This window comes from Myotis nattereri (assembly GCF_964212035.1).
Source record: "Myotis nattereri genome assembly, chromosome: 9".
Taxonomy (NCBI): domain Eukaryota; kingdom Metazoa; phylum Chordata; class Mammalia; order Chiroptera; family Vespertilionidae; genus Myotis; species Myotis nattereri.
Window position 1 is genome coordinate 77310317 of NC_138084.1, and position 26062 is coordinate 77336378.

The window sequence follows — 26062 nt, forward strand, 5'->3', positions numbered from 1 at the left end:
CAGGTGGCTGTGAGGGGTGGAGAACTACGGGGAGTGAGAGGTCTTGCCTTCCCACTAATCCATCCCAAACCAGCCGTGAATGGGACGGAGGCAGGAGAACAGACCTCCTACTTGCCGACCCCATTGGTGGACCGGAGAGGCAGCCAGGCTCGTGACGCGACCCTTCTCCACCCCACTTCCCACCAGGAGCCCCGATTCCGCACTGAGCAGGCCACAGCCCTGGCAGCCAAAGCTCTGTCCCTTCCGCCCCTGGGGCTGGGTGGGCAGATGCCAGGCCTGCCCACCTTTCCCGCTCTGTCCCTCACACAGGGCTGAGCACCGGTGATACTGCCCAGATGCCATTAGAGCAGTGGTTCTCAACCTTCTGGCCCTTTAAATACAGTTCCTCATGTTGTGACCCAACCATAAAATTATTTTCGTTGCTACTTCATAACTGTCATGTTGCTACTGCTATGAATCGTAATGTAAATCTCTGATATGCAGGATGGTCTTAGGCGACCCCTGTGGAAGGGTCGTTCGACCTGCCAAAGGGGTCGTGACCCACAGGTTGAGAACTGCTGCATTAGAGGGAGGTGAGCAGGTGGACCTGCTGGGGGAGCTTGTGTGCTTATGGAAACAGAATCCAAAATGGTGGGCAGGGAGCCACCAGTTAGGACCAGACGGGGGTTGTAGCTTCCTCAGGGGTTGCTGCACCCGGAGAGGCGTGGCTCAGAGCAGCACTGGGCAGGGGCTCAAACACACAGGAAGTGGCGGTCAGTCTCGGAGGGCACTGTGGGTGCCTGCCTACCTGCGCCCCGGGTTGGCCCAGGAATGACTGGACTGCGTTAAATGAAAATCTCATGTTCCTCATTAGCTTAAATCCTTTGAAAATTGCCCTTTCGTTTTGGGATGAAACCTAAGGCTCTAAATAGTGTTTTCAAGACCCCACACGGCCTGGCCCTGTCTGCTGCTCTGGCTCCCCTCCCCTCTCCCTGACTCCCAGCTGCCCCGCTCGTCTGCCTGGTCCTCCGGCCTGCGTGCTTCTCTCCAGCCTGGAGTGTTCACACTACTATTGTGTCCTCCAGGAATGGTCTCCGCCACTCCCCCGTGTGCTGGGTGGCATCTGTGATGAGAGCAGGGGCTTTGAATCGTTTCCCATGGTGACAGCCCCAGTGCCCAAAAGAGGGGTCCCACCTGTAGAAGGCACTGAAATAGTCTTTCCTGAGTGAATGGACCCTTAAGATGGGTGCTTTAATAAGTGGGGCATCGGATCTGATAGAAGCGACATCGGAAGGGGAAGGGGACCCCCTCCCGGCGCCAGGTGCACCGGCTCAGCTGCTCAGGAGCTGCATGGAACTCGGGACGAGCGCCTCGCTCTCGCTGCGCCTCGCTTTCCTCATCTGAAGGGTGAGGATGGGGCGCCTACGGTTTGGTGATGCGATTTTAAATTAGTTACAACTGAGCAATGGCCGGCAGATGTTATCTCCGTTACTGTTATCCTCACAGAGGCCACTCTGACACCCCACCTCCTGCCCCAGACTCCGCAAAGGCCCTCTGACAGATGTGGTTCAGTACCGTGCCTTCGATGGCACTCCATACAACTGCCAGCTCCCATTTGCTACTGCGACGTGTTTTATCAGTGCTGCTCTTTCTCCACTAGACTTTGGGTGTCATGGTACCGGGAGGGAGTTGATTTTGTCCCGCTGGATCACATCCTGGGTGTTCCATCCACGTTGCTTGTCCTGGGCCGCCTCTGGGTTCGCCCCTGAGCGCAGGGGTTGAGGGCACCAGTCCTGACGCGGGCCCTTGCGCTAGCCTGGATGGGTAGAGGATGGCCTTGCGTTCCAGCTTCCTGAGGCTCTCCCGGCTCTGTCTCCCACAGGCACAGACATGGCTGTCTTCTGTCTGCTGTGCGGGAAGCGTTTCCAGGCGCAGAGCGCCCTCCAGCAGCACATGGAGGTCCACGCGGGCGTGCGCAGCTACATCTGCAGCGAGTGCAACCGCACCTTCCCCAGCCACACCGCCCTCAAGCGCCACCTGCGCTCGCACACAGGTAGGCAGCCAGGTGATGGGTGGGCCAGGGTCTCCGGGAACCAGTGTCTGGTTTTACCTCCAGACACATGAAGTGGAGGTGCTGGCCAGAATTAGCCCCCAGCTCTTTGCTCAAGGATTGGGCTGGGGGTGGTTTCCACGGTGCAGGTAAATGCTGATGGTTCTCCCCACCCACCTTGGGGAACTTGAGTTCTCCGTCTCTCTTTGCTCAACCGAGGGGGGGGGGTCATTAGAGACGCAGTCTTGGGCCCCCCTCTCAGAAACTTTGATTCGTTGTGTACGGCTGAGATGGAAGACTTCAATGTTGTTAATAAATATTCCCAAGGGATTCTGAGGCAGGTGGACCCAAAACACACTTTGAGAAAAACCTACCTGCTTGGTCTCTGGTTCTCTCAGCCACACACCCCTTCGCTCTCCCTGGCCCCCGCCCCATGGACACATGTTCTCCAAGTCAGCCTTGGGCTCCGAGGGAAATGTTGCAGAGTGGTCCCAATTGCTCCACAATAACAGAAGACATTTCTATCCTGGGGCCTTAACCTTGTTTAGGGGAGTAAACGATGAGCCATGACAGGTCTCTGCCTAGCCAGTTCCAGACGCCGGGGAGGGGAGGGGCTGTCCGTCAGCGAGGCTAGACCAGGTGCCACCACAGTGTAGGTTTGGGGGTGGCATGCTTGGTCCCTGAGGGCCAAGAGCATCTGCTTCCTTGCAACCGGATCCCATTGTAAGGGGATGGGTGACTTAAATTCTTTCCTTTCTCTAAGACAAAATTGGGTCCCTGCTGACCATACTGGATAAAGGACTGCCCACACCTCTGCTGTGTGTGTTCTCTGCTGGTTTTGGGATGAGAGGGCGGGGCCAGGGCGACAGGCAGGCAGGCTCTATATCGGGACAAGGTGTACGTTCATGTTTGTCGGACAGGGCACAAAAACTGTGTACAGACAGGCGGTTGGGCACTTTCTCTCCTCACTCCCGAGTCTTGTCACAGCCCCGGGACTACGTGTGCAGGCCAGGCCTTCCATGGCGACAGGCTCAGCGGAGCAGGGGAGGGGCTTTCTTTATCGTGGACTGAGTAGCCTGTCCTGCCAGCCGTGGGCTTGCTCACCGAAGAGCCTGCCTGGGCCCTCGCTTCTGGATGCCACTCTGTTCGGGGGAGCATGTGGCCCGAGCATCACCACATTTGCTGGCACAGGACAGGGAGGTCCCAGAGAGTGGGGCCAGGCGAGAAGGGCTCAGGCGGAGGAATGCCGGCAGGACTGTCTCTGTGCCGCGTAAGCATCCCTTGCGGGTCCGTGCACCTTCCCGTCAACACCACCCCCCTGCAGTCCTACGGTGGCCAGTCACCTTCAGCCACTAGCCTCCTGTGCCTGAATCATCCAGCCCCACTGAGTCTCCCCAGGTTACGCCCAGCTCTGCTCAGGCCCCTTCAGAGAGATCGGCGCTCAGCTGTCGCAAGCTCCTGTGTCGTTGGGGGCTCAGACCTGTGGGGAGGAGGCATCGTTTGGGAGAAGCACTTGCTTAATCTCGGAAACATGGCACATGAGCACCGCCTGTGCACAAGCACAGACTCAGAGATGGCCACCAGCGAGCCCTGTACACACAGCCACACGCAGGCGGAGCGGAGCACGCCCCACACAATGCCTCATTAATATTCCGTTGTTCTTGGCCCATTTGCTGCTGGGGCCTGGTGTTTAGCATCCGCAGCTGTGTTTGGTAAGTTAGTCCAGCCGCGCTCTTGGCATTGATGGATCCCTGATTCACGCGGCTCGTCATATATATAATAAGCTCTCAGCTGCGCTGCGTGGAGGGGCTGAGGAGCCGTGGGGTGGGGCTGGGATGGGGAGGATCACGCCGGGCCTGCCAGTGCTGGGGGGAAACCGCAGGTGAGGGCAGGCCGCTGGGGTCACAGGTGCACAGGGCAGGCCGGAGGGGGCCCTAATTAGTCTCATTTGTCCTGTACTTAATGTCAAGCTCATTAAAGAGGCTACAGAGTTAATCAACACACCACAAATTGGATTTGGAGTTGTGCAGCCAGTTTTGTGTACATTATGGCAACACCGTCACAATTAACTCTCAGGGTAAGGATTTTGGACCAGGCCCTTGCCATGTTCCCAAAGGTAGGGGTGTGTGTGTGTGTGTGTGTGTGTGTGTGTGTGTGTGTGTCTTCTAAGTTTTTCTTATTCTGTTCCCTGGCTGACTCTGGAGATTTCCTATTTAAACTTACTTAACGTGTGATCCCCTTCATAATTAAATTCATAAAAATCTGATCAAACAAGCCTCTCTGTCTCCCCCTGTGTTTTTAAACGCGTAGGGCCCCCCCTGCAGGGGACAGCGCAGATGCTGGCTTCCCAGCCGGATGGCTGTGGTGTACGCTTTAATTACCGGCTCTGGCTGAAGTCTCCCGTGGCCCTGGCTTTATTTATTTATTTATATATATATCTTGATGAGGATTCTGAATCCTTGATTGAAGCCGTAATCATTGCTGATTCAGTAAGGAGGGGCAGTTGGGTGTGAGACGGGCGGTATGTGAAGCGTCTGCACAGGAAGTGGCATGCGGGCACAGGCACTGACCTCACCCAGCTGAGGAGGACCAGGGTCTGGGTGGGCGTGCCCTCCCCTTGGGTCAGATGGGGTGGGCGGCTGGCGACAGGCAGGTGCTGAGAACCGCCCAGGTCTGCATGCGAGGGCCTCACTGGACCTGCTCGCTCGGGCGTGCCCCATAGGCCGGCTGTGCTCCCTGAGCTTTTCCAATCCGGCTCCTCCTTGGAGTTGCTCCCCCTCCCACCCCCATCTCCCTCTGTGCCCTGGGGGCTTCTTGCAAATCTTTCACCCATGAGAGAGCCCGCCAGTGGGCAGACCGCAGCATCCACTCCCCATAGAGCCTTAAAAAACCCTTCAGAGCCATCAGAACCGATGAGAATTTATGTGGGTACAGGGGCCTGCATTCAAGAGGGGGGAGCTTGGGGTAGCGGCCTGAGGAGGGGGGAGAGAGAAGAGAGTAAAATATAATTTTAAAGAGGAAGTGAAGGCACAGGCATGCGAGTCTATAACGAGAGGGACAATTTATGCCCAGGCACGCACGCAGTTTGACATGGGGATAATGAAAAAACGTAGGTCATTGTGGATGACTTAAACCTTCAGCAGCTGAAGAAAATGTATGAAATGCAGAGGACATTACACGGTTGGCAGCCCCGCACATCTGCAGGGGGACAAGTGAAATACAGTGGGCCATCCTTTACCATAAACTGTGGTTGGTGGAGATGCAGCCCAGAGAAATTGTAATTACAGTGACAAGACGAATCAGCGATATTTAAATATTCATGAACAAAGTCTGGGGTGATCAATCTATCTTTATTGTCTGTGCCTTCGCTCCTGTAATAAATAAGTAGCTGAAGTCTTCACCTTGCAGCCCCAAAGCGCCCCCACTTCGGGTACAAAACGAAAAATCGTTAACCCCCACAACCCCACCCAACCTCTCACCTTCCGGGGGACACTGGGATGCACAGAAAGGAGGCTGACGGGCGTGGATTCCAGGCGAGGAGAAGCAGTCCTCCCCGAGGTTCGAGGTTCGTGCACCCAGCGTTTCCCAGGGCCCCCTGGGTCGTCCTCAGAGATGCACTGAGGCCACAGGGTGAATGGAGCTCCCCTTTGCCTTGACGCGCTTCCATTTAGGAGCCTGGTGGGCGTGACGGTGGCGTCAGTACAGCCTGTCACCTAGCCATCGGAGACGGTCCCACGTCCAACTGGAACAGACCAGAATCTGACTCCTGACTCCGCTTCTTACTAGCTCTTGGACCTTGGGGACCATGGTTAAGCGTCTCTAAGCATCTCGGTTTTCTCCTCTGTAAAATGAGAATAATAGTAATACCTTTCTCGTAATGTTCTTGCAGGGATTACGTGAGACGAGCCATGTGAAGTTTTTCATGTCGTAGTGAGCGCTCAAAAATGTGGGCCATTTTCATCAGAAAGTGTCATAAAAATTATGCCTCTGCTGCTAAAAGAACAAAATGCGGGACTTTTTTCCTCTTTGGGGACAGAGAAGAAACTGAAACCTCGTTTTGCCTGGGAGGCTAGGGGGGGCTAAAGAGAAGCTTCCAAGCAGGTGATTTTTGAGCTGGGCTTTGCAGGATGACTAGGAGTTCGCCAGGGAGAGAAGAGAAAATCAAGCGGAGAAAACAGTCGTGTGAAACTGTAGAGGAGGGAAGGGGCAGAAGGCATTTTGGAATAATGTTCTCATTGTTCCCAAATTGGAAGGATTTCTTAAGGGCAGGTCCTCAGGCTGGAGTGGCCTTTGCCCCTGACCGAGAGGAAAGGAAGAGGAAAGGAAGGGAAGGTAGCGTGAGAAGCTGAACGACCAGGTCTCAGAGCCCCACGCCTGCTCTAGCCTCATGGGGCCTGCTCTCTGGGGACTGCTGTTTATTTCAAGCAAATGGGCTCTCTTTCCCTGGGACTGGCCCTTGGCCCGTGGGTGACCATTGGGCCACAGTAAGGCACAGACACGTGGGAACAGGGCTCCCTGTTTTTGCCCTGGGGGCCGGCAGAGGTGGGGGTCTGACCTTAAATGGCGTTTGCAGGTGGTGAAGGCAGGCACTCCTCCTCCTGCTGTCCCCTGAAGTGGGGGCCGGGATAGGCAAAGCCCTGAACCAGCCCCTTGTCCCCACAGGCGACCACCCGTACGAGTGTGAGTTCTGTGGCAGCTGCTTCCGGGATGAGAGCACGCTCAAAAGCCACAAGCGCATCCACACGGGCGAGAAGCCCTATGAGTGCAACGGCTGCGGCAAGAAGTTCAGCCTCAAGCACCAGCTGGAGACGCACTACAGGGTGCACACAGGTACCGAGGGCCAGAGCGGCGCGGAGCGGCTCTGGAACCTGGGCGGGGTGGCGGGCAGGGGGCTCCCAGAGGCGTCAGGGCTGAAGGAAAGAGTCGGGCAGGTTCTGCTAAGGGTTGTGTGCTGACCTGCGTGCCACTGCCCCTTGCAAGACTGAGGCAGGCATTGCTACGCAACCGCAGCCCTTCCCGGAGCCCAGACCGGCCCTCCAGGCAGCCCCAACCAGTGGGTCCCAGATCACGCAGGATGGCGTCCGTCTGTGAATCCCAGATTAGGTTTCCCAGGTAGCTAAGAGTGAAGGTTGGGGTAGTTTTTTACTTGGCAGAGTAGGAATTAGAGGGCATTGGGTCAGCTTACGGTGCGGGTTGAGAAGTCATCAGTTAGGTTCTGAGCTTGGAGGAGCAGATGTATTTAAAACGCCCAAGTGTAGACTGTCTTGCCATTTCAAAGGGACTTCACGTTCCTTTTCACATAATAGAAACATGAGCTACACTTTTCCCTGGGGTCCCCGGCAGACCAGCAGACGCGTCCCCGTGCCCAGGACTGCCAGCTGGGGGCGGTGGGTGCTGGGGCATGTCCCTTCCCAACTGCAAGTCCAGTGGCCTCACCTTGGTGGCTTAGCATTGGCCATGGTGGGAGTAGTCACCGCGTGGCCATGGCAAATGCTGCAGACCCAGGCTTGCACGGAACCGGTGGTTGCAGGTTCTGTCACCAGCCCACCACTGGTTGGGGGAAGGTAGCCACTCAGAAGGGCTTCCTCTGAGAATAAGACGCAGTGGAAGGTCGTCTCGCCACCTGGGAGCCTCCTGTGACGAGGGGAGGTAGCTGCCCTTTTCAGAGGAGGGGAGAGGTGACCTCTGTGGGTGGAGAGGGTGGGCAGAGGGGACAGGAAGCAGAGGACTCGTGTTGTCATCGCTCTGCTTCTTGCATTGGCCACAGGAGAGGATGGGGTGCTCGTTGCTGGCCACCGGAGTGACCCAGAGATTCCCCAGAGGCCTGGGCCTCCTTAGCCCTTGTCGGGGATGTGGCCTGGCAGGTGGATCATTAAACGCATTGGCAGTGACTATTGTAAATAGCAGGTCGATAGTTAGATCACTTTGGCTGTTCATTACTTCATTATTTGCTGGGCCCTCTGCATGGAGGAGTATCGATAGTGAGATGGCTGGCCAGTTAATTACTGTATCGAAACGAGGTTCCCTCACTCCTCGGCTCAGCTCCAGGGGACTCCCAACAGGAGGCCGGACACCAGCTAGCGTGGGGCCAGGCCGCCAGCTATTCTGTCCCCCATTCCAGCCCCAGAGGGAAGGCGGGGGCCGGCGCAGGCTCTAAGAGCCCGTGATGATACGCAAGCCCAGATGCAGATGTTTGAAGGGTGAGGTCCCTCATCTCGCGGCACCCCTACTCCCCACCATCTGTAGCCCCGCCCCCCGGAAGGGACTGCTGAAGGGCCATCCCCAAGGAGGTCCCGGGCCTCCCTGCCCCTGTTCCAGAACCCCAGGCCCCTCCTTTGGGAGGATGAAGAAGAGGAAGGCCAGGGACTAGGGCTGCGCTGCATACCGCCACCTCGGGCTGCATGCGGCTGTTAAATCAGCGACAGGAAATACCTTGAAGACTAGTGCCCAGTCACACTGGCATATTTCAGCCGCTCAGCTGCCGGGTGTGACGAGGGCTACAATCCCAGGTGCATCCACGGTGCGGTGCTGGAAGTGTGACCGGGCTGGGCGAGGGCCCCGCGCGCCCCAGGGGAGGCCCTCACAGCGCTCCCTCCTCCCGCAGGTGAGAAGCCCTTCGAGTGCAAGCTGTGCCACCAGCGCTCCCGGGACTACTCGGCCATGATCAAGCACCTGCGGACGCACAACGGCGCCTCCCCCTACCAGTGCACCATCTGCACCGAGTACTGCCCCAGCCTGTCCTCCATGCAGAAGCACATGAAGGGCCACAAGCCCGAGGAGATCCCGCCCGACTGGAGGATAGAGAAGACGTACCTGTACCTGTGCTACGTGTGAAGCCGGCCGGCCGGGGCCGGAGGAGCGGGAGCGAGAGGAGGAGTTAGAGCAGGATGAAGTCGGGGAAGGATTGTGCAAAAATACATGTCTATACCTAAGGGAAAAAAGGAAGCAAAAGGAAACCTGGTAGCTCTCTGGCCTTGAGTCTCTCTGGGGCTCCAGGTGACCAGGATGCCCCGCCCGGCCCCTTCCCGGGCCTCCGTCCCTCCTCCCCTGGCTGGATTTCTGGGGTGGGGGTGGAAGGGGTTTTGTTCTGCTCAGACCCTCTTTTATGTCCAGAAATGGAGTCTGAGAAGAAGGCGAGGGGTGTTCTGGTCAGAGCCAGTCTCTGCCTGCCATCCTCAGCTTCCTCAGAAGATAGAGGCTCCGGGGGGCCAGGGGGGTGGCCTGCAGATGGTGGGGCTGGACTGGGTCGCTGGCTGACACTCAGAGTGGCAGCTGGTGTGCTGGGCGCAGATGGGCGTGGGGAAGGGCGCCTCTTCCCCTCCCACCACTCATTTCACCTGTTGCTTCCCTCCGCTCTGCCGATCTGCATGTCCCTCCTGGCCTCCAGGAGCCTCACGGCTCTTGCCCCTCCCCCAGCTCCTGGTCCCCGCCTCCCCTGCCTCCTGTCCTCCAGTTCAGGGAGTGCCCAGCCCCCCCCCCCAGCTCCTTAGAGGGGAATCTGTGTCCGACCCCGGAGCCCCACTCCCACCCTTAGCCTCTGAGAACACAAAGCCAACGGGAGACCCACCCCCAGAAAGCCCTGTCCTGAGTGAGACTTGCTTCCCAGTTGGAAAAACAGCTAAATACACACAAATCCATGGGTCCCACCAACACCGGACAAGGCTCCCTGCCACCCCGGGTCCCGTCCCCGGGAGAAGGAATCTGTGGACGTCCTTCTCCAGCGGTGCCCTCCCCCGGAGAAGGGGCACCTGCCAGCTGTCGGGGTACTGGCCAAGGGGGTGCTGTTGAGTCATTCTGGGGGCCTTTTAAACACCCCAGACCCGGTGAGCGCAGTGGGAAACCCAGGTCCAGAGAAGGCACAGAATTCCCGGCTCATGCCCCCCCCCCCGCCCCCTCCGCCCCCCAGGCCACAGGAAGAGGGGGAGCTGTTGAAAGCGCTTCGGCCTTGTGTTACTTCTGTTGTGTGTCCGGGTTCCCCTGTAGCACGTTGTGCTTGAATTACCTCAGTTTTTCGTGACCTCGTGAGCTTTTGTACCCCTGCATCTCTCTCTTTGGTTGGGGGTTGGAAGAATGGGGAGGGAGTTCTTTTGTGTTTCTTGTGTAAATTTAATAGTTGGTTTAGTACCTGTTAGCTGGCCAAGGCCCCCCATCCCTGAGCGACCAGCTTCCCAGCGGGAAGGAGCTGCACAGAAGGATCGAGTCCTCGGGCCCTGAATGTGGGGGCTGGGTCCCCGGAAGGTGGGTGGAGGGGGAGGTGTACTGGGGGCCTTTGGAGTCACTGTGTTGGCTCTGCCCAGAGCATGAACTCATCATGCCCAGCATCGGTTCAGCCTAAAACGCTCTGGACACGACCCCCGCTTTCTTACAGTTTGCTGGGTCTGGGGGCTTGGGCTATTCAGATCCTTGCGTCTGTGCGACCCCACTTCTGTGCGCGCCCCCCACCTCTGCGCGCATGATCATTGCCAAAATCGGTCTGCTTCCCGGCTGCAGCTGCGAGGGATGCGCCAGTTGGGGTTCTGTTGCCCGGGGTGGGGTGTTGTTTTCTGAAAGCTACCTCTTAGGTTCGTCCGGTTCCTTTGTCCCCTCCTGCCGGCCTGCGGCGCTGCTGCCCGCTCTCCCCAGCCTCCGCCCCAGCTTAGGAAAGCACATTTGCCATGTTTGTGTTCATGGTGGGATGGGCCCTCGGTTTCGTCTCATGCTTTATTTGTGGAAGTTATTTTCTTTCCTTTCTCTCTCGGAGAAAGTTGTGGCTGCGTTTTTATCTTAGGTTTAAAAAAAGTGGTTTAGGGAAGCGGTTTTGGGGAGAAGCATCGTGAGGAGAAGAGGGCCGTCGGAGGGATGGGTGCTGCTGGGACCACCCCCCGTCTCTTGGCCCCACCCCTCCAGTCTTGCCCACCCAATCTGAAGGCCTTAAAAACTGTGTTGGGGGTATAGCATTGGGGGGACCGTGTCGCTGGACTATGGATTGGGGTGATAAGTAGGGAGGATGCTACTTTGCAATTATAATAATGAGTTAGTGCTTGGGAAAGGAAAGAGCTAAACTTGAAATCCGTGACTAGAGCAGTTTTATTTATAATGTGAAGAGGGAAGTCTTTGGGGAGGAGCAGTCTGCAGGAATTCGTTGTGCACTATGGCTTCCCCCCCCGCATCTGGGAGAAAGGGGCGCTGGCGGGCCCCGGGGTCTGTAAGTCCCGGAGACAGTGTGTTAACAGCAAGGTGTCATTGAGCTTTGGTGGGGAAGAGAAAGAAATCAAACTATTCCATGGGCCTGGCTGACACCCACACGGGCCCCACCGCCCAGCAGCCAGGGTCTCCTCCCCTTTGCCTGAAAGCTGAGAGGGCGGAGCTAATCGTAGAAATTGTAATATTTTTGTAATGTTTATTAGTTCCTTTGTCAGTTCTGCAGGACCCTGCCCTTCCTTTTGTAATGTGCATAGGAAAAAGAAAAAGACAAAAAAAACCTACCACCACCACCAAAATGTCCGTTTGTGCGTGTGTGTGTGCGTGTGCGTGTGCGTGTGCACGTGCTGCTTGTGTGAGGTCAGGCAGCGTGGCGTCTGCTGGGCAGCACTGGATGGTACTAAAGCTCGGGGCCCAGGGAGCCCCAGTGGGGAGGCAGGAAGAGGGGTCCAGACTGCGGTTTCTGAAGGGCACTGGGTGGGAGACCTGTGTCTTGCTTTCTTCCTTTTCGGCTTCCTGCTCACGAAGGTGAGAATTCTGATCTTGCCAGGGCCGTCGTGGCCAGGCCTAAGGGCAAGGTGAGGGCCAGGGATTAGCTGGAGGTGTTGCTGTGTCTGGATAGAGGGGGCTTGGAGACGAGGCGGGGGGAGGCTGCTCCCCCCCAGGTGAGGTCTGAGTGGCTTTACTCCCCTTTCTCTCCGACATCTGGCCCTTGGCCACCTGCTGCCTTTGGCTGTGGACGGCGGACAGCCCTGCTCGCTCTGCCTTGGCCAGCGTCTCACGCTCTCCAGTCTGCAGGGTCCAGGTTGGGCACAGTCCCTCCCCTGGGTTCCGGCCGACAGGCGTGTCCCCGCTGCTTCCAGTGACACTGCCCCTGACTCGTGCCCCTTCCCTGCCACTCCTTCACTCACTCAAAGCATTAAAATCCTATGTGTGTAGGATAGACAGATATATAGAGAGAGATATATAGCAAGAGAGATATAAATAGTAAATATCGTTGCTGCTCTGGAGGAGGCCACGGATGTGAGGAAGGCGGGTCTGGGGTGCAGGGTGGGTAGGGGGGCTGGGGGACCCAGTGATTCAGTACAATCCAGGGATGCAATGTGGGCTTGTTTAATATTTGTGCCTGAACAGTTCTCCATGTTTAGAAAAAGGGGAAAAAAAAGGAAAAAAACCTGCTGCAATTTTCCGCAAGGTGTGTGGTGCCCTTGGGGGTGCTGCTGGCTGGGGGTGGAGGCCCCGGAGGGAGAGGGCCTTCGGGCCCCCTCCGTCCGTCCATCTGGGGAGTAAGCGGCAGGGGCGGGTCTGTGGCCGGGTCCCTGCCAGCCCAGCAGGAGTGAGAGTGCGGGGTGTCGGACAGAAACAGGAAAAGATGAAGCCGTCTGTTCATTTTCCTAGGCCTGTAGCACGTTCTCCCCTCCCGCCTCGCTTCCTCCTCTGGGGGGCTTCCTGGCGGCACCTGCCTGGGTATTTCAGCAGGAAGTAAACAGCCGGACGAACCCTTCGTGGAAACTGATGGGTGCGGGGCGGGGGGCGGGCGGGGGGGGGGCGCGGGGGGGAGGCAGAGCCGGCCAGGAGGGGCCAGGAGACAGGCTGGGGAGAGGGGCGCAGGCCCCACCGGCCTGTTGGCCAGCCGCCCTGCTCCCCGCGTCCCGGGTGCCCGCTCTGCAGATGGCGTACCCGCCCCCTGGCGTGTGTCCTGGAACTCGTTCACACGGTGTCACGCATGACCCCTGTCAGGTGGCGGTGCCGTGGCGGGGCGCCGTGACCGCCTACCCATCTATATAAAGATGAATATATAGAGATATATATATGTATGTAAGTTAAGCACTGGGGCCCCGGCCCTGCTGGACCAAGCAAAGCCCAGCCTCCGGCTCGGGCGTGTTCTGTTGCGTTTCGTTTGTTTTCGTGGCTTGTCTTTTGTCAAGTGCCAGTCCGATCGCTCTGTGTTACAGATAGTGTTTTAATTCATGGCTGTTCTAGTTCATGTCTACCTCAGCACCTCCTCTTAGCCTAATTTTAGGAGGTTGCCCAATTTTGTTTCTTCAATTATACTGGTTACTTTTTTGTACAAATCTCTCTCCCCCTCTCCTTCTCTCTCCCTTCCGATGCTCCGTCCCTCGTCCCTCCCCTTCCATCTCTGTTGGTTTGTTCCACTGGCCCCCACCCATCCCCTGCCCCTGCCCCTGCCCCAGCCTGGGGACCCCAGGTGTGCTTGCCAGCCCCACCTGCCCCTGCCCCGAAGCCGTCCCCTCCAAGCTGTGCGGTCCTGGGTGAGCTCTGCGCTGCGCCTCTCTCTGCCTTCGTTTCGTGTAGATGGATGCGTTTCTCTGTAATTCCAGTGTTCTGATGACATTTAAAAGAAAAAACAATGAATTTCCTGCTGCAGGTCTTCTCTCCATGTGTCACTAAGTGAAGTTGTGCCTTCTATAGCAAAGAGAATATTTTTTACATCCTACTAACAGTAGATTTTTTTGTAGTGAACATTTTTTTGTATTTTTATTTATAAGTCTCATAAGAAAAATAGCAATGTTCAGCTGTATACCTTGAATCTGCAGTTAGAAGAGAATAAAGTTAACTCAGTTGTCTCCGGCTCCAAGTGTCGCTGTTTGTAAGAACTGGTTTGTCTTTTCTGCCCTTTCTTGGGAGGGGGGCAGGGGGGCGTAGAGGAACTGAGATTTCCGTCTGCAGAGGGAGAAAGCTCCGGGCCCCGCATTCAGCCTCATCCGTGCGTCACTTCTGTGTCCTGTTTACTGGCACAGATCCGCTCCACGACGGATTTCTCTAGTACTGGTGAGGAAAACGGTGTGCACGACGCTGCTGTCGCTTGACGCCGTGGCACGACGTGTGAAGCAGGCGCGGGGTCATCGTCCCTTCAGCTGGGCCGTCATGGCCGCCCGCCCCGTGGCTGTGGGAGGCCGGGAGCCTGGCCTGGTGGCTGGTGGCTGTGGGAGGGTGGGAGCCTGGCCTGGTGGCTGTGGCCGTCATGGCCGCCCGCCCCGTGGCTGCGGGAGGCGGGAGCAGCGCTGGGCAGCGCCAGGGCGCCTGCCCTCGGGGAGCTGGCCGCCTGGTGGCCGTGAGGCTCCCTGGGTTTGTGTCCGCACAGCTTGCTCCGAATCACAACGGCTGATGAGTGAGTCGCGGAGTCAGAACTTGCATCCAAACCTCCTGATACCAAATTGGGGTTGTCTCTCCAGGACTCCAGAGGCAGGGCTGTCGTCTGGTCTTTATAATAGAGACATTTTTACTTCTCAGCTTCAGCAAGCGCCAGAAATTTCTCAGCAAGAAGCTGCCACCCCATGTAAGGCCCCTGGGTCTGTGGCAGCCAAGCCCATGGCGAAGGGAGATGGACGGGGGGAAGGCACGGGGGAGGTGTGCGAGCCCAGTGTCACCGTCACCGCAGCAGGATGAGTGCAGCCTTCCCTCCCGCAGATTTCGGGGGCCCCCGCCCGCCTCCGCTCCCTGTCTCTGGGCCAAGGCGTCCTCTCCAGGCCTGCCTTCCCCTCCCGGGGGCTGGGAGCTTTGCCCTGTTGTCGAGCTAGGAAACCACTTCTGCCCAGTCCTAGGCCTGCTGGCTCCGTGCCTCTGCCCAGAGCCTCCTGCCTGCCCTGCTCCGACCACAGTAACCCATCTCCTCACTAAAACCCAGGACACAGCGCTGATGGCTGCAAGTCTGGGGGTGGGGGGTGGGGGCGGGAACCGGTGCGCAGGGCCCACCTGACCTGCGTTACCGCGGGTCACGAGGAGCCATCGCTCTGCACCCTCCGGCACCACAGCCTGTGAGGGAGGCCGGTGCTTTGCCTCACCTGCCTGCTCGGGCGTGGACTGAAGAGTGGCCTTGCATCCCCTTTGTCCCCGAGGGGCCGAGGGAACCGAATTGAGACCGGCCTGGCGCGACATTCGCCACCCTGGCTGGACGCTGGACGCTGGACGCCCTTCCCAGGAACAACACAGCAGGGCGCTCTCCAGCCTGTGGCTTGTCGGTCTGTCTACTTTCTTCTCTTTTCTCTCTGCTCCTCTCTCTCGTCTTCCCTTCCCTTCATCTCTCTCTTCCTTTCACCTCATCTTTCTTCTGTCTCCACTCCTTCTTTCTCATTCTTTCTCCTGTGTCATTTTTGTTGTCCTCTTTTTGTGTCTCTGTCTCACATTCATTTTCCTCTCCCCCTATTTCTCATCTTGGAAACAATCCTTTGCCAAAAAACATAGTGGGTTTGATTTTGAGCCCCTGTCTCCAAGCCGTCCATCCATCCCTTTCTTCTCTGGTCCTGGGCACTCCCCCGGCCTCACCCCTCCCGGGGTCTCCCCTCCCCCGCAGGCTCCCGTCCCTCCCCCACACTCCTCCCTACTTAGGCCTCGCTTTCTCCTGACAGATGGGAGGGAGTGAGCACTGCCTCTTTAAAACAACATTTAATCGCCGTTTTCTGTTCTTGGACATCAAAGCTGGGGCTTAGGCGCTGCGCTGGGGTCGCGGCGGTGCAGGCTGTGGGGGAGAGGAGGTGCGTGAATAGGCCCCGGCTGAATGGGCTTTGTGTGGCTGCCAGGGTCTGCCTGCTTTACATGCTCTTTGACCCAGATATGATCTCATGGAGAGAAAGGGGCCCTGGCTGGGCCAGCCTGAGAACGCTCGGCGGCCCGCTCCGTCCTCCCTCCCCCTGGAGACCGGGCCAGCTGCCCTCTGCCCCAGCCCGCAGCCCTGGGCAGCCTCCTCCCGGACAGGACTTGCCAGAAGGGCACTCTGCTGGGGTCAGAGGAGGGGTCAGGCAGCCGGGGGAGGGGCCACATTCCTCCTGAGTGTGTCTCCAAGGATATTAAGTGGGAGCCCCCTACGCACAATGTCCCTCTGGCCAGGGCCGATGGGGTTCAGGTGGGCCCTGGGGTCGCATCCTGTCAGCCTCAACAGCTCTCCTTCCAGCCGTTCTGAGGGGCTCCCCTCTGCCCAGAGCCCGGAGCCAGCAGCGGCTTGCTGAGGCCTGAAGGCCTGAGCACGGTGTGGCAGCCGTCCAAGGCCTCACCTTCTCCATCAGCTCAACATTGCCAGGCTCCCCTGGCCCCCACCAGGAGGAGAGCGGCTGGGGAGCACTGGCCGCACTGCTCTGCCTGCCCCTGTCCCAGCCTCTCCCGCCTCTGAGCAGCCAGAGGGATCCTCCGAGAATGCACACAGCGTCGTGTCAGTCCTTGGCTAAAGGCCCGGTGGCTCCTGTAACTCAGGATGGAATCGGAACTCCTAACGAGGCTGGCAAGACCCTTGGTGGTAGGGCCCTGTGCTCGCCGCCCCGCCTTGTCTCGGAATCACCCGCATGTCCCTCGGCCACCCCCTACTCTGGTCTGGACAACTGGACCGCAGATGATTGTGAAGACACGGAGATCCGCCCCCGTGGGCCTTGCACATGCTGTGTCCTCTGGGGGGAACGCTGCAATGCACACACTCCCCTCCCTCTGTCTGGCCACCTCACCTCTCGTTACTCAGGTCGCAGCTCACACCTTTCTCTCCGGAAACCTTCGCTGCCTGAGCTGGGTGGTGCCTCCAGGCCGCACCTGCTGTTGTGCACGCATCACCTGCTTTCTCAGCTGTTGTCACCGCCTGACCGGCAGCTTCCTGCAGGCAAGGATTGTGCGTTGAACGTCTCCCTGTGCTCAGAGCCTAACGCTGCCGGGTACGTGGTACACACCCAGTAACCCTTTGCTGAAAAAAACAAATGAAAGGAGGGGATGGAGAGGGAGGGAAGGAGAGAGGCAACACGCATCCGGGACTGAGGTTGCAGTTGCCAAGGATGGTGGAACCGGATACCCCGTGTACATGCCGCGCCCGCCCAGGCCCTGTGCATGCACGTCCCCGGCTGCAGAGGCCACAGCGGAGGCCCTCCTGCTTCCCTCACATGTGTCATGTCAGTGCACAGACATCTGAACGGTGTTTGCCATGTGCAAAGGGAGGAGCAGCCAGCACAGGCCACGGCTCGTCGCAGGCAGGGTGCTCCCTGGGCATCGCTGTGTGTGCGTGTGTGTGCGTGCGTGTGTGTGTGTGTGTGTGTGTGCGTGCACATGAGTGCACATGTGCACACGGGTGCATGTGGACACCTGGTCCCCTGCCACGATGGTCTCGGCAGCCTGGGCCCACCCTCCCCACTCCCCACTCCCGGCCTTGGCCCTCCGGGCTGCAGGAGGGCGGGCTCCTCTCCGGGCTGTGTTTTCTGCTCTCCGGGGCGCCTCAGTGAAAGTGAACTCACTCATTGCAACCTGCCTCGCAGCCGCAGCCCCCACGGCGCTAATTGCCTGTGGCTAAGCTGACTGCAGTGCTCGAAGCTTAAGCTCTCCTTTACTTATTTACCGACTACATTAATGGCAAAGCCGCTGCTCCCGACGGTGTGCCGGCTGGCTGCACCCCGTTCCTCTGCACCTCCCCTGGGAGTTGGGGTGCAGAGATGCAGCCTGGCACAGAGCCCCCGAATCTGCCACCCTCCCAGAGTCCCTGGGGCCAGACAACAATGAGAAAATCATTGCCTTTGTCCACACGGACTCCAGACCAGCTCCTCTCTGCCAGCCCGCCCGCCAGGATGATCCAGCGGAGCACACTCCGCAGCCGCCCTTCGGCGCCCACAGCGTCTGTGAGGGGTGCGCACCGGACACCTCTATACAGACTGGGAGGCTGGGGCTGGGACCCCGGAGCTGTTGGTGCTGATGGTGAGACTTCCAGCCGAGACTGAATGCCAACAGCCCTGTCTGTCCTCTCCGCACGCTGCCTGCCCAGGAGCTGTCTCCCCTCTCCTGGCCCCACCCACCCAGGTCTGCCAACTGCCTGCTAGTTGTACGTTCTCATAGCTCCTACTCTGTGCCAGGAGGAGGTCCCGTGTTGAAGCAAAACCTCTATCTCCCAGCTTTGTCTGCCTTGCTGACATGCTTGCCAGAATTTGCTGGAAATTCAGGTACTGGAGCCTTTCCTTCATGCTCAGCAGCCTTTCCCAGGGCAGACCCAAGTCCAGCCTTAGCCACACCCCCACCTCCCTCTTCCTGGAGATAGGGTCCTGCCTATGCTCTCATTCCAGGGGGCATGCATGCCTGCAACCAGGCACTGCCTGCTTCTCAGTGTCCTCCTGCCCCGTGGCAGAGCTGGGCCCTGCACTGAGGCCATGGCAGCATTCTGGAGACCAGAGGGGCCCCATCAAGGGTGCCACGAATGGATCCATGGGGTCAAGCACCCAGGCTCCACTCTATTTGAAATAGCATAAGTGACTCCTAAGGAAAGGGGGGCAGTAGGGTCTGGCAGAGAAAACCTGGGGTTCAGAATCCAGATGACCTTGGTCTAAGGTCAGCTCTGCATTTACTGTGTGGCCTTGACTACATCTCAGGTTCTACTTCCTCAACTGTACAATGGGTGCAGGAACGCCTGCCCTTCTACCCTCAGGACATTCACCAACTGGAACACAAGGCACAAGAATCAGCTTTCTAAACACCACGGTGCTGTAAACATGACAGTTATAAATGGCGGCAGGCTCAGGGGTGGCCAGGGAGAGGAGGTGGTGGCCCAGACACTTATTTCCAGGGCAGGAGCCCCTCAGCCAGGACCCGGGAACCTGGGGTCTGGAGTGGAGGCGGCCTCTGCTGGCATCGCCGGGACTCTGTCGCCACCTGGTGGGCACAGGCTGCAGGTGCTTCTGCCACTCAGCCGGGTCTGGAAATGGGAAAGCACATCTTCCTTCCGGTTCCCTGCTACACCAGGTGGGTAGGTAAGAGGAGAAGGTGGTCCAGATTTATGCCGGAGAAGAAACGCCTTAAACCACATGGTAGGAAGTTCAGTCGGACTTTCTAGAACAGTGATGACGAACCTCTGACACGCGAACTCATTTTTTGGGTTGATTTTTCTTTGTTAAATGGCATTTAAATATATAAAATAAATATCAAAAATATAAGTCTTTGTTTTACTATGACTGCATATATCAAAAAATTTCTATATGTGACCCGGCACCAGAGTTAAGTTAGGGTTTTTCAAAATGCTGACACGCCGAGCTCAAAAGGTTCGCCATCACTGTTCTAGAAGTTCTCCTGAGTTAATATTTCTATCCTGACCCTTTTCTCCCCCCCCCCACCCCCCCACGGACTAACTGGCCTCGTCACACTCAGCTTCTCCCGTCCCCAAAGGCTGGGTTTGAAGTTGCTCTCAGCCAAGCCAGACCCGAGGGATCCCTGGGACCTCATATTACTGAGGGAAGACCAACCTCAGATGGAACCCAGCCCCTCAAAAGTGTTGCCGCTGGGAGAGGAGCAGGCCCATGGAGAAAGGGTCTCACAGAGCACCCCAGTCTGGCTCTGGGGGGCCCGAGAGGTGACCCGAGGGGCCAGAGGACATGGAGCATCTCTTTCCTCCGGAGAAACTTCTGAGAGACCAGAAAAGCCACAGTGGAGGGTTGCTAAAGCCAGCGCCTGCCTCTAAAATACAGCTCCCTCCTAATGCAGGGAGGGAGCCTCCTGCCTGTCCCCAAGCCCTCCTCAGCCCCACTCCGGCTGCTCACACTGGGTGCTCCAGCCAGCACCTGAGTTCTCCGGGGGACAGTGGGCTCCCCATTCCCGTGGGCAGTGGGCTTAAGGGTTGTTGGGTGGAAATGGTCTTAGGATGGATCATTTGTCTCTCTCTTGCCTCTTGGCACCTCCAGCTATTTTCAAATGGATGCAACTCAGTGGTTTGGAAGATCCTTCTCATCAATGAACTTCTAAGATTCTGACTCTCGCCAACTGTAAAGATCCTCAGAGCGAAGGGTACCTCTGGCTCCATACCACCCGCTAGCGCTTCTTTACAGAGCAGGGAGTCACCGGGTCAGCATGGGCTACCGCTTAGAGTGGGCTTCTGATGACACCCGCTGGCGAGAAAGGGGACTGCATGAGTGAAGGTTGATCTGATGGACAGGAAGGTAGGGGCCTTCCCTGATAAACCCCACTTTGGGAAGGCAGGAAGTCAGGAAGTGGCAGGAGCGAGTAGGGGGTGGGAGGGGCGGGACCTCACAAATTTGACTTGACTGATAGTCACCTTATTCTCAGAAGTCTCTTGCCAATTAGCATTCCTCCTTAGCATCCTATCCCAAGCGTTGGTGCTTGGCCTTTCCCTAATTCCCCAGAGCACAGCTGAGAGCAGGCTTGGACACCGGAATTCGCTTTCTCTGGTATCAAGGACAACAAATGAAAATACGCAGCAAGTACAACAGAACAGCAGCGGGTGTCTGCCTGCCTTCCGCTTTCATCCCCGCCAGCACGGAGCCCAGGAAGTGAGGCCCACAGGCACTTGTCTGATGAAGTTCGTCGCCTTCCTCCTACTGAAGGTCTCTTGGGCTCTGGGTCTCACTGTCTATGTCAGTGGTTCTCAACCTGGCTGCACATTAGAATCACCTGGGAATCTTTTTAAAATCCTGATTTCTGGGCCTCATCCTCCGGAAATTCTGTTTCTTTGTGATGGGGTGGGGCCACAACATTAGTAACAAAGAAACAGAATTTCCGGAGGATGAGGCCCAGAAATCAGGATTTTAAAAGATTCCCAGGTGATTCTAATGTGCAGCCAAGGCTGAGAACCACTGCCCTATGTCTTAGCTCTTGCTCCGGCACTTTTCTCTTCTCTCAGCTGCACCTGTTTTTCCCCTCAGCCTGATTACTCCCATCAGCATACACACATCTATTTTAACAAACCTTCCCCTGGCCCCACATCCCCCTTTCGTTGCCATCCAAACCCCTCTCCTTTGACAGCAAAATTCTAGGCAGAGCTGTGTAGAGGCACCGTCGTCTTCGTGTTCCTTACAGCAGTTTCCGGCCCGGGTGTTATCTCTCATACCCGATTGAAATCGTCTTGTCAAGCAGGGCAGTGGCTCCATCCTCCGGGACACAGTGGCTGCTCTGCTGTCATACCTGATCCCCCAGCAGCTTGCACGTAACTGGCTCCTTTCGGAGATACGCACTCCCCGGGCGTCTCCCAGCCACGTGCTGCTGCCGTCTCCCTGGCTGGCTCCCAAAGAGAACTGACCCAAATTCTACCCTGTCCTTGCATCCGGTCCAAAATGGAGGCTGTCCGGGTGACTGGCGCGCAGGCCCCCATCAGCTCTGTGACCTAAGAGCAAGTAATCTGCGCCCTCCCCCATCCACTGAGTAAAGGACTGAAATGATGGATGGCCCAGGCTATGCAATGGTGAGCCATTTCACAAAACGTCGTTCTGCAGCGGTTTTCCCTTCTCCTTCGGGACAAATTAAGATTCTTTTCCTTGCCGTTAAGTGTGGCCAGGGTCTGCTTTCTAACAATCACACGTGAGCAGGAGTCGTGTGTGCCGTTGGCGGGCAGAGGCTTTAAGAGGCAGCATACCCCGCATCGTTTCTTAAGGCTGCCACGGCAGATTACCACTAGTTGGTGGCTTAAGGCAGAAATTGATTCTTTCCCAGTTGTAGAAACCAGAAATCCCAAACCACGGTTTGGTAGGACCACATTCCCTCTGGAGACTCTGGGTAAGGATTTTTTCCTGTCGCTTCCAGCTCCTGGCTTTCCTGCTGTGGCAGCATCTGTCTCTGCCTTTACTCGGCCTTCCCTGCGTGTCTGTGTGTGTGTGTTTTTCTGTCTCTTGTAAGGACACTCATTCATAAAGGGCCTACCACAGCCCAGCATGCTCTCATCTTAGTCCTTGCCTTATTCACACCTGCAAGGGCCCCGTTTCCGGTAAGGTCAGATTCTGAGGTTACAGCCGACATGAATTTTTGGGAGACACTATCCAATATACTAGAGCTCCCTGTACAATAAAAATCCCCCTTTGGCAACGGGAAGAATGGGGCACAGGTACGAGTCCCTAGTCTAGCGCTGGTTCTCAGGTGTTTGTGAGGACCCGTGCGGGGTAGTGGAGAACGTCGTTTAATTAGACTCTGTCTGTCTTGGAGGAATTTCTTATCTATTGTCCTCTGAAGTCCCCAGCTCCAGTCCCTAGGAAATAGTTTCTTGCTTGTGATCTGTCCTGGCCACATCCTGGGGGTGGGGCCTCCCTTGGGACTGCACAGCTTCCACCTTAGCCTGATTCCTACTTGGGCAAGTTGGGGGTACTGGGTGTGCCTTTAGGCTCCACCAGCCCAAGGCTTTATTCGGCCACGTGTGTGGGTCTTTTGGCAATTCCACTTCTTCTAAAACAGCCTTTGGACCGATTTGCTTCCAATCTGTTCCTCGTTCTCGTAACCAAAGCTAAAGTTCCTTCCTGGACACAGTTGTCAGACCTACTTTTATTATTGTTATTGTTGTTGATTTTTTTCTTCCTCAGATCCAAGCCTCCTTGTCATCTTCCTGTTCGCTACCCTGGGGCGTCTGAAGGAGCTTCCGTAGGAAAGGCAACTCTCTTGACTGGATGTTTGCCACAGGACTGAGTCCCGTGTGGATATTGCCTGAAGCCTTTTTCAGTCTTACTTCCTATAATTTAGGGCATAGAAGCAGCCAGCTTTCCTATGTCCACGGAAACACTTATGTCTAGATTCCCCCAATTTTCTTTCACTTCTTCTTGGAAACTTGTCATTTTCCCCCTGAACTTATCTCTTTTTTAAAAGAAGTTTTTAAAATTGATTTTAGAAAAAGGAAGAGAAAGAGAGTGGGAAAGAGAGAGAAAGAGAGTGGGAAAGAGAGAGAGAGAAACTTTGGTCGGTTGCCTCCCATACGTGTCCCAGCGGGAATTGAACCCAAAACCTGGGTATGTGCCCTGACCGGGAATTGAACCGGAGACCTTTTGATGTAAGGGGAGACGCTCCAACCAACTGAGCCACCCGGCCAGGGTTCATCTCTTACTAATAATATCTTGCTACAAACGCTGGAGAACAACCAACATACACTAACATTCTGGTTCTTTCCCAGTTTCTCATAGAGCTATGGCCCAGTGGGTACTTGGTCTGCCTTTCAAGGTATTGCAAAAATTTCCCAAAATGTGTTATTCCTGCCTACCCTGGGACTCCATTTTTCTAGCCAAGCACTCTTTGCTGCCAGCAAATGTCCCAAGTAATGTGGCCACTGCCTACTTCTCTGACCCACCTCCTTCCACCCACTTCTGCCTCTGTACCGGCCTCAGCCTTCCACCTGCTCCCAGAGAGCACAGTCCTTACAGGTGCTGGTCCCTCTGCCAACAGCTCTCTGACCATAAACCTTTGCCTGGATCTTCCTTCACATATCATTCAGGTCTCCACTCAAACATGGCCTCCCCCGGACGTCCCATCTCATTCATTTTTTCATAGCATTTACTGCCACCTGATTCTGTCTTCTTTATTTGTACCTGTGGTGGCCTATGTCCCGTTCCCCGTGCATGGAACGTTTGTGAGCACAGTCCTTTGGTCTTGTTTGCAGCTATGTCTTGGTGGCAGCTACTTGCTACACAGTCATTAGGACAATGTGCAGGTACTTGTATAATGCCGCGTACCCAGCACAACTTTAGTTCTTTGTTGGAAACTTTTGAAATGAAAAATTTCAAAGGTACACAAAAGTAGAATATGATACTTGAAATATTAATGTTTATTGCATGTAACATTATTATATTTAAAATCATTTTTCTTGAAAAAAAAGAATATGATAAACTCCTCATAAAATCTATCACTCAGATTCAACATTATCAAGATTTTGCCACACTTGCTTCATCTATTCTTCCTTCTTTTTCTTTCATTTCTCTTTCCTTTGTTTTTGTTGAAATATTTTAAAGAAATCCCAGGCCTCCTGCCATCCATACTTTAATATGTGCATTTTAAATGAATGTTTCTATAATTTCAAGGCACTCATACACCTTTCAGAATAAGCAATGGCCCCTTAGTGCCATCACAACCGTACTCAGATTTTCCTGGTTGATCTGTTTGAATTAGAAGCCAGACCAAGTCCACACGCTGCATCTGTTATTTCTCTTAAGTCTCCTTTCCGAGCTGTTGACTTGTTGAAGGAAGGGGTGATTATTATGAACTACTCAGCTGAGATGATGAGAGCCTAAAAGGGGACTGAGCAGTGGGGATGAAAAGGAGGAAATGGTCTGAAGAGACCACTTGAGTAGAGTTGTTTGGTTGATGCTGCTTCAGGCATTAGGGCGGCGTCATTACTGACTTCTCGAGGCACAGGAGTGACAAGAGCAGTGGGGAGGGACCTTAAATCAGCTCATTGTTTCTTTTGTTTTAGTCACTTGCCAGCCCCCCCCCCCGCCCCCCCCCCACCCCCCTGGGGTTGGAAACCCTCCCATGTCTTCACAAGATTCCCTCTTCCTCTTGCTACCTCTGAAGCTTGTTAGGAGAAGGTCAGTCCTCATACACTGTACTTACTTACCATGGTTCCCAGACCAGCTGTGCACCACAAGTCATGGAGTTTTATTTTACTTCTTTAAAAATATGCTTGAGCCCTGGTCCATGTAGCTCTGGTTGGGTGTTGTCCGCTGCACCAAGCGGTCGCTGGTTTGATTCCTGGTCAGGGCCCATTAACAAAGGGTATTTTTGCTGGATATGGAATTCTGGGTTGACAGTTACTTTGTTTGTATAGAACCTTAGGGATGTCATCCTTTATCTCCTGGCCTCCACTGTCCTGATGAGAGCATAGCCATTATTTGTGTCATTCTTCTCATATCTGTAATATGTCATTTTTCTCTGGATGATTTCATAATTTTCAGAAGTTTGACTACGATGTGCCTGATGTGACTTTTTTTGCTTGAGGGTTTGCTAAGCTTCCCTAAGTTGACGTGTTTCACCAAATTTGGAAAGTTTTGACGATTTCATCTTCATTTAACTCTTTCTACTCAATTCTCTCCTTCCTTTCCTTCAGGGATTCTAATTATATATATGTTAGACAGCTTGATATTTTCCCACAGGTTACTGAGGTTCTGTTTATTTTGTTTCAATCCTTTTTCTCTCTGTTCTTCAGATTGGATAAGTTTTTATGGTTTTGTCTTCAATTCACGGACTCTTACTTCTGCCATCTCCAACCAGCTGTAAAAGCCATCCAGGGAATTCTTCACTTCAGACATTGTATTTTCAGTCTAGAATTTCCTTTTAAAAATAGTTTTCAGCCATAGCTGGTTTGGCTCAGTGGATAGAGCGTCAGACTGCGGACTGAAGGGTCCCAGGTTCAATTCTGGTCAAGGGCACATGCCTGGGTTGTGGGCTCAATCCCCAGTTGGGGGTGTGCAAGAGGCAGCCAATCAATGATTCTCTGTCATCATTGATGTTTCTCTCTCTCCCTCTCCCTTCCTCTCTGAAATCAATAAAAATATATTTTACAAAATAGTTTTCATTTTTCTGTTAAGATTTTCTGTTTGCTTTTCATTAAAAAATATATATTTCTTGGCCCAGGCCAGGTAGCCAAGGTGTGGGTTTAATACCTTGTCAGGGCATATAGAAAAATCAAACAATGAATGCATAAATAAGGTGAACAACAAATTTCTCTCTCTCCCTCCCTCCCTCTTTCTCTCTCTAAAATCAATTTTTAAAAATTGTTAATATATTTTTCTTTAACTTAAGCACACTTATAACTGCTTTAAAGTCCTAGTCTGCTGAAGCAGCATAAGTAAATGCTGGTACTCACATCCTCCTACAACAACATCAAAATTTCAACTAAAATACAGAATAACTATCATTCAGAACCACCTGAGATCTGGCTGAATGGAAGTCCTACAACTAGAGAAGTAAAGAAGAAAGCACATTGAGACTAGTAGGAAGGGTGGGGGCTTGGACCGGGCTGGTCTGACACCACATGTGTCGTGTTTTTAATCTGGAGAGATATCTCCTAGTTTGCTGAGGAGGTCTCCTGTGAGGAACAGGGGTCACAGCCCCACTCCAAAACTGTCAGCCCACAGTTCCAGTGTCAGGGAGAGAAGTCTCTGTAACTTTGGGCTGTAAAAACCAGTG

General features: G+C 55.2%; 1 protein-coding gene across 2 annotated transcripts in view; it reads left to right on the plus strand.

The window, feature by feature from the left end:
- Positions 1–11467, plus strand: part of ZBTB16 (zinc finger and BTB domain containing 16) — a 185339-nt gene extending 173872 nt beyond the window's left edge. Inside the window, exons 5-7 of one of the 2 annotated variants that reach the window (XM_081099172.1) lie at positions 1862–2032; positions 6692–6859; positions 8634–11467. In XM_081099172.1, the coding sequence (XP_080955298.1) occupies positions 1862–2032; positions 6692–6859; positions 8634–8863 (569 nt within the window). In that variant the 3' untranslated portion in view covers positions 8864–11467. The remainder of the gene's footprint in view (positions 1–1861; positions 2033–6691; positions 6860–8633) is intronic. The other variant, XM_081099173.1, reaches the window with a different exon arrangement.
- The last annotated feature ends 14595 nt before the right edge of the window (positions 11468–26062 follow it).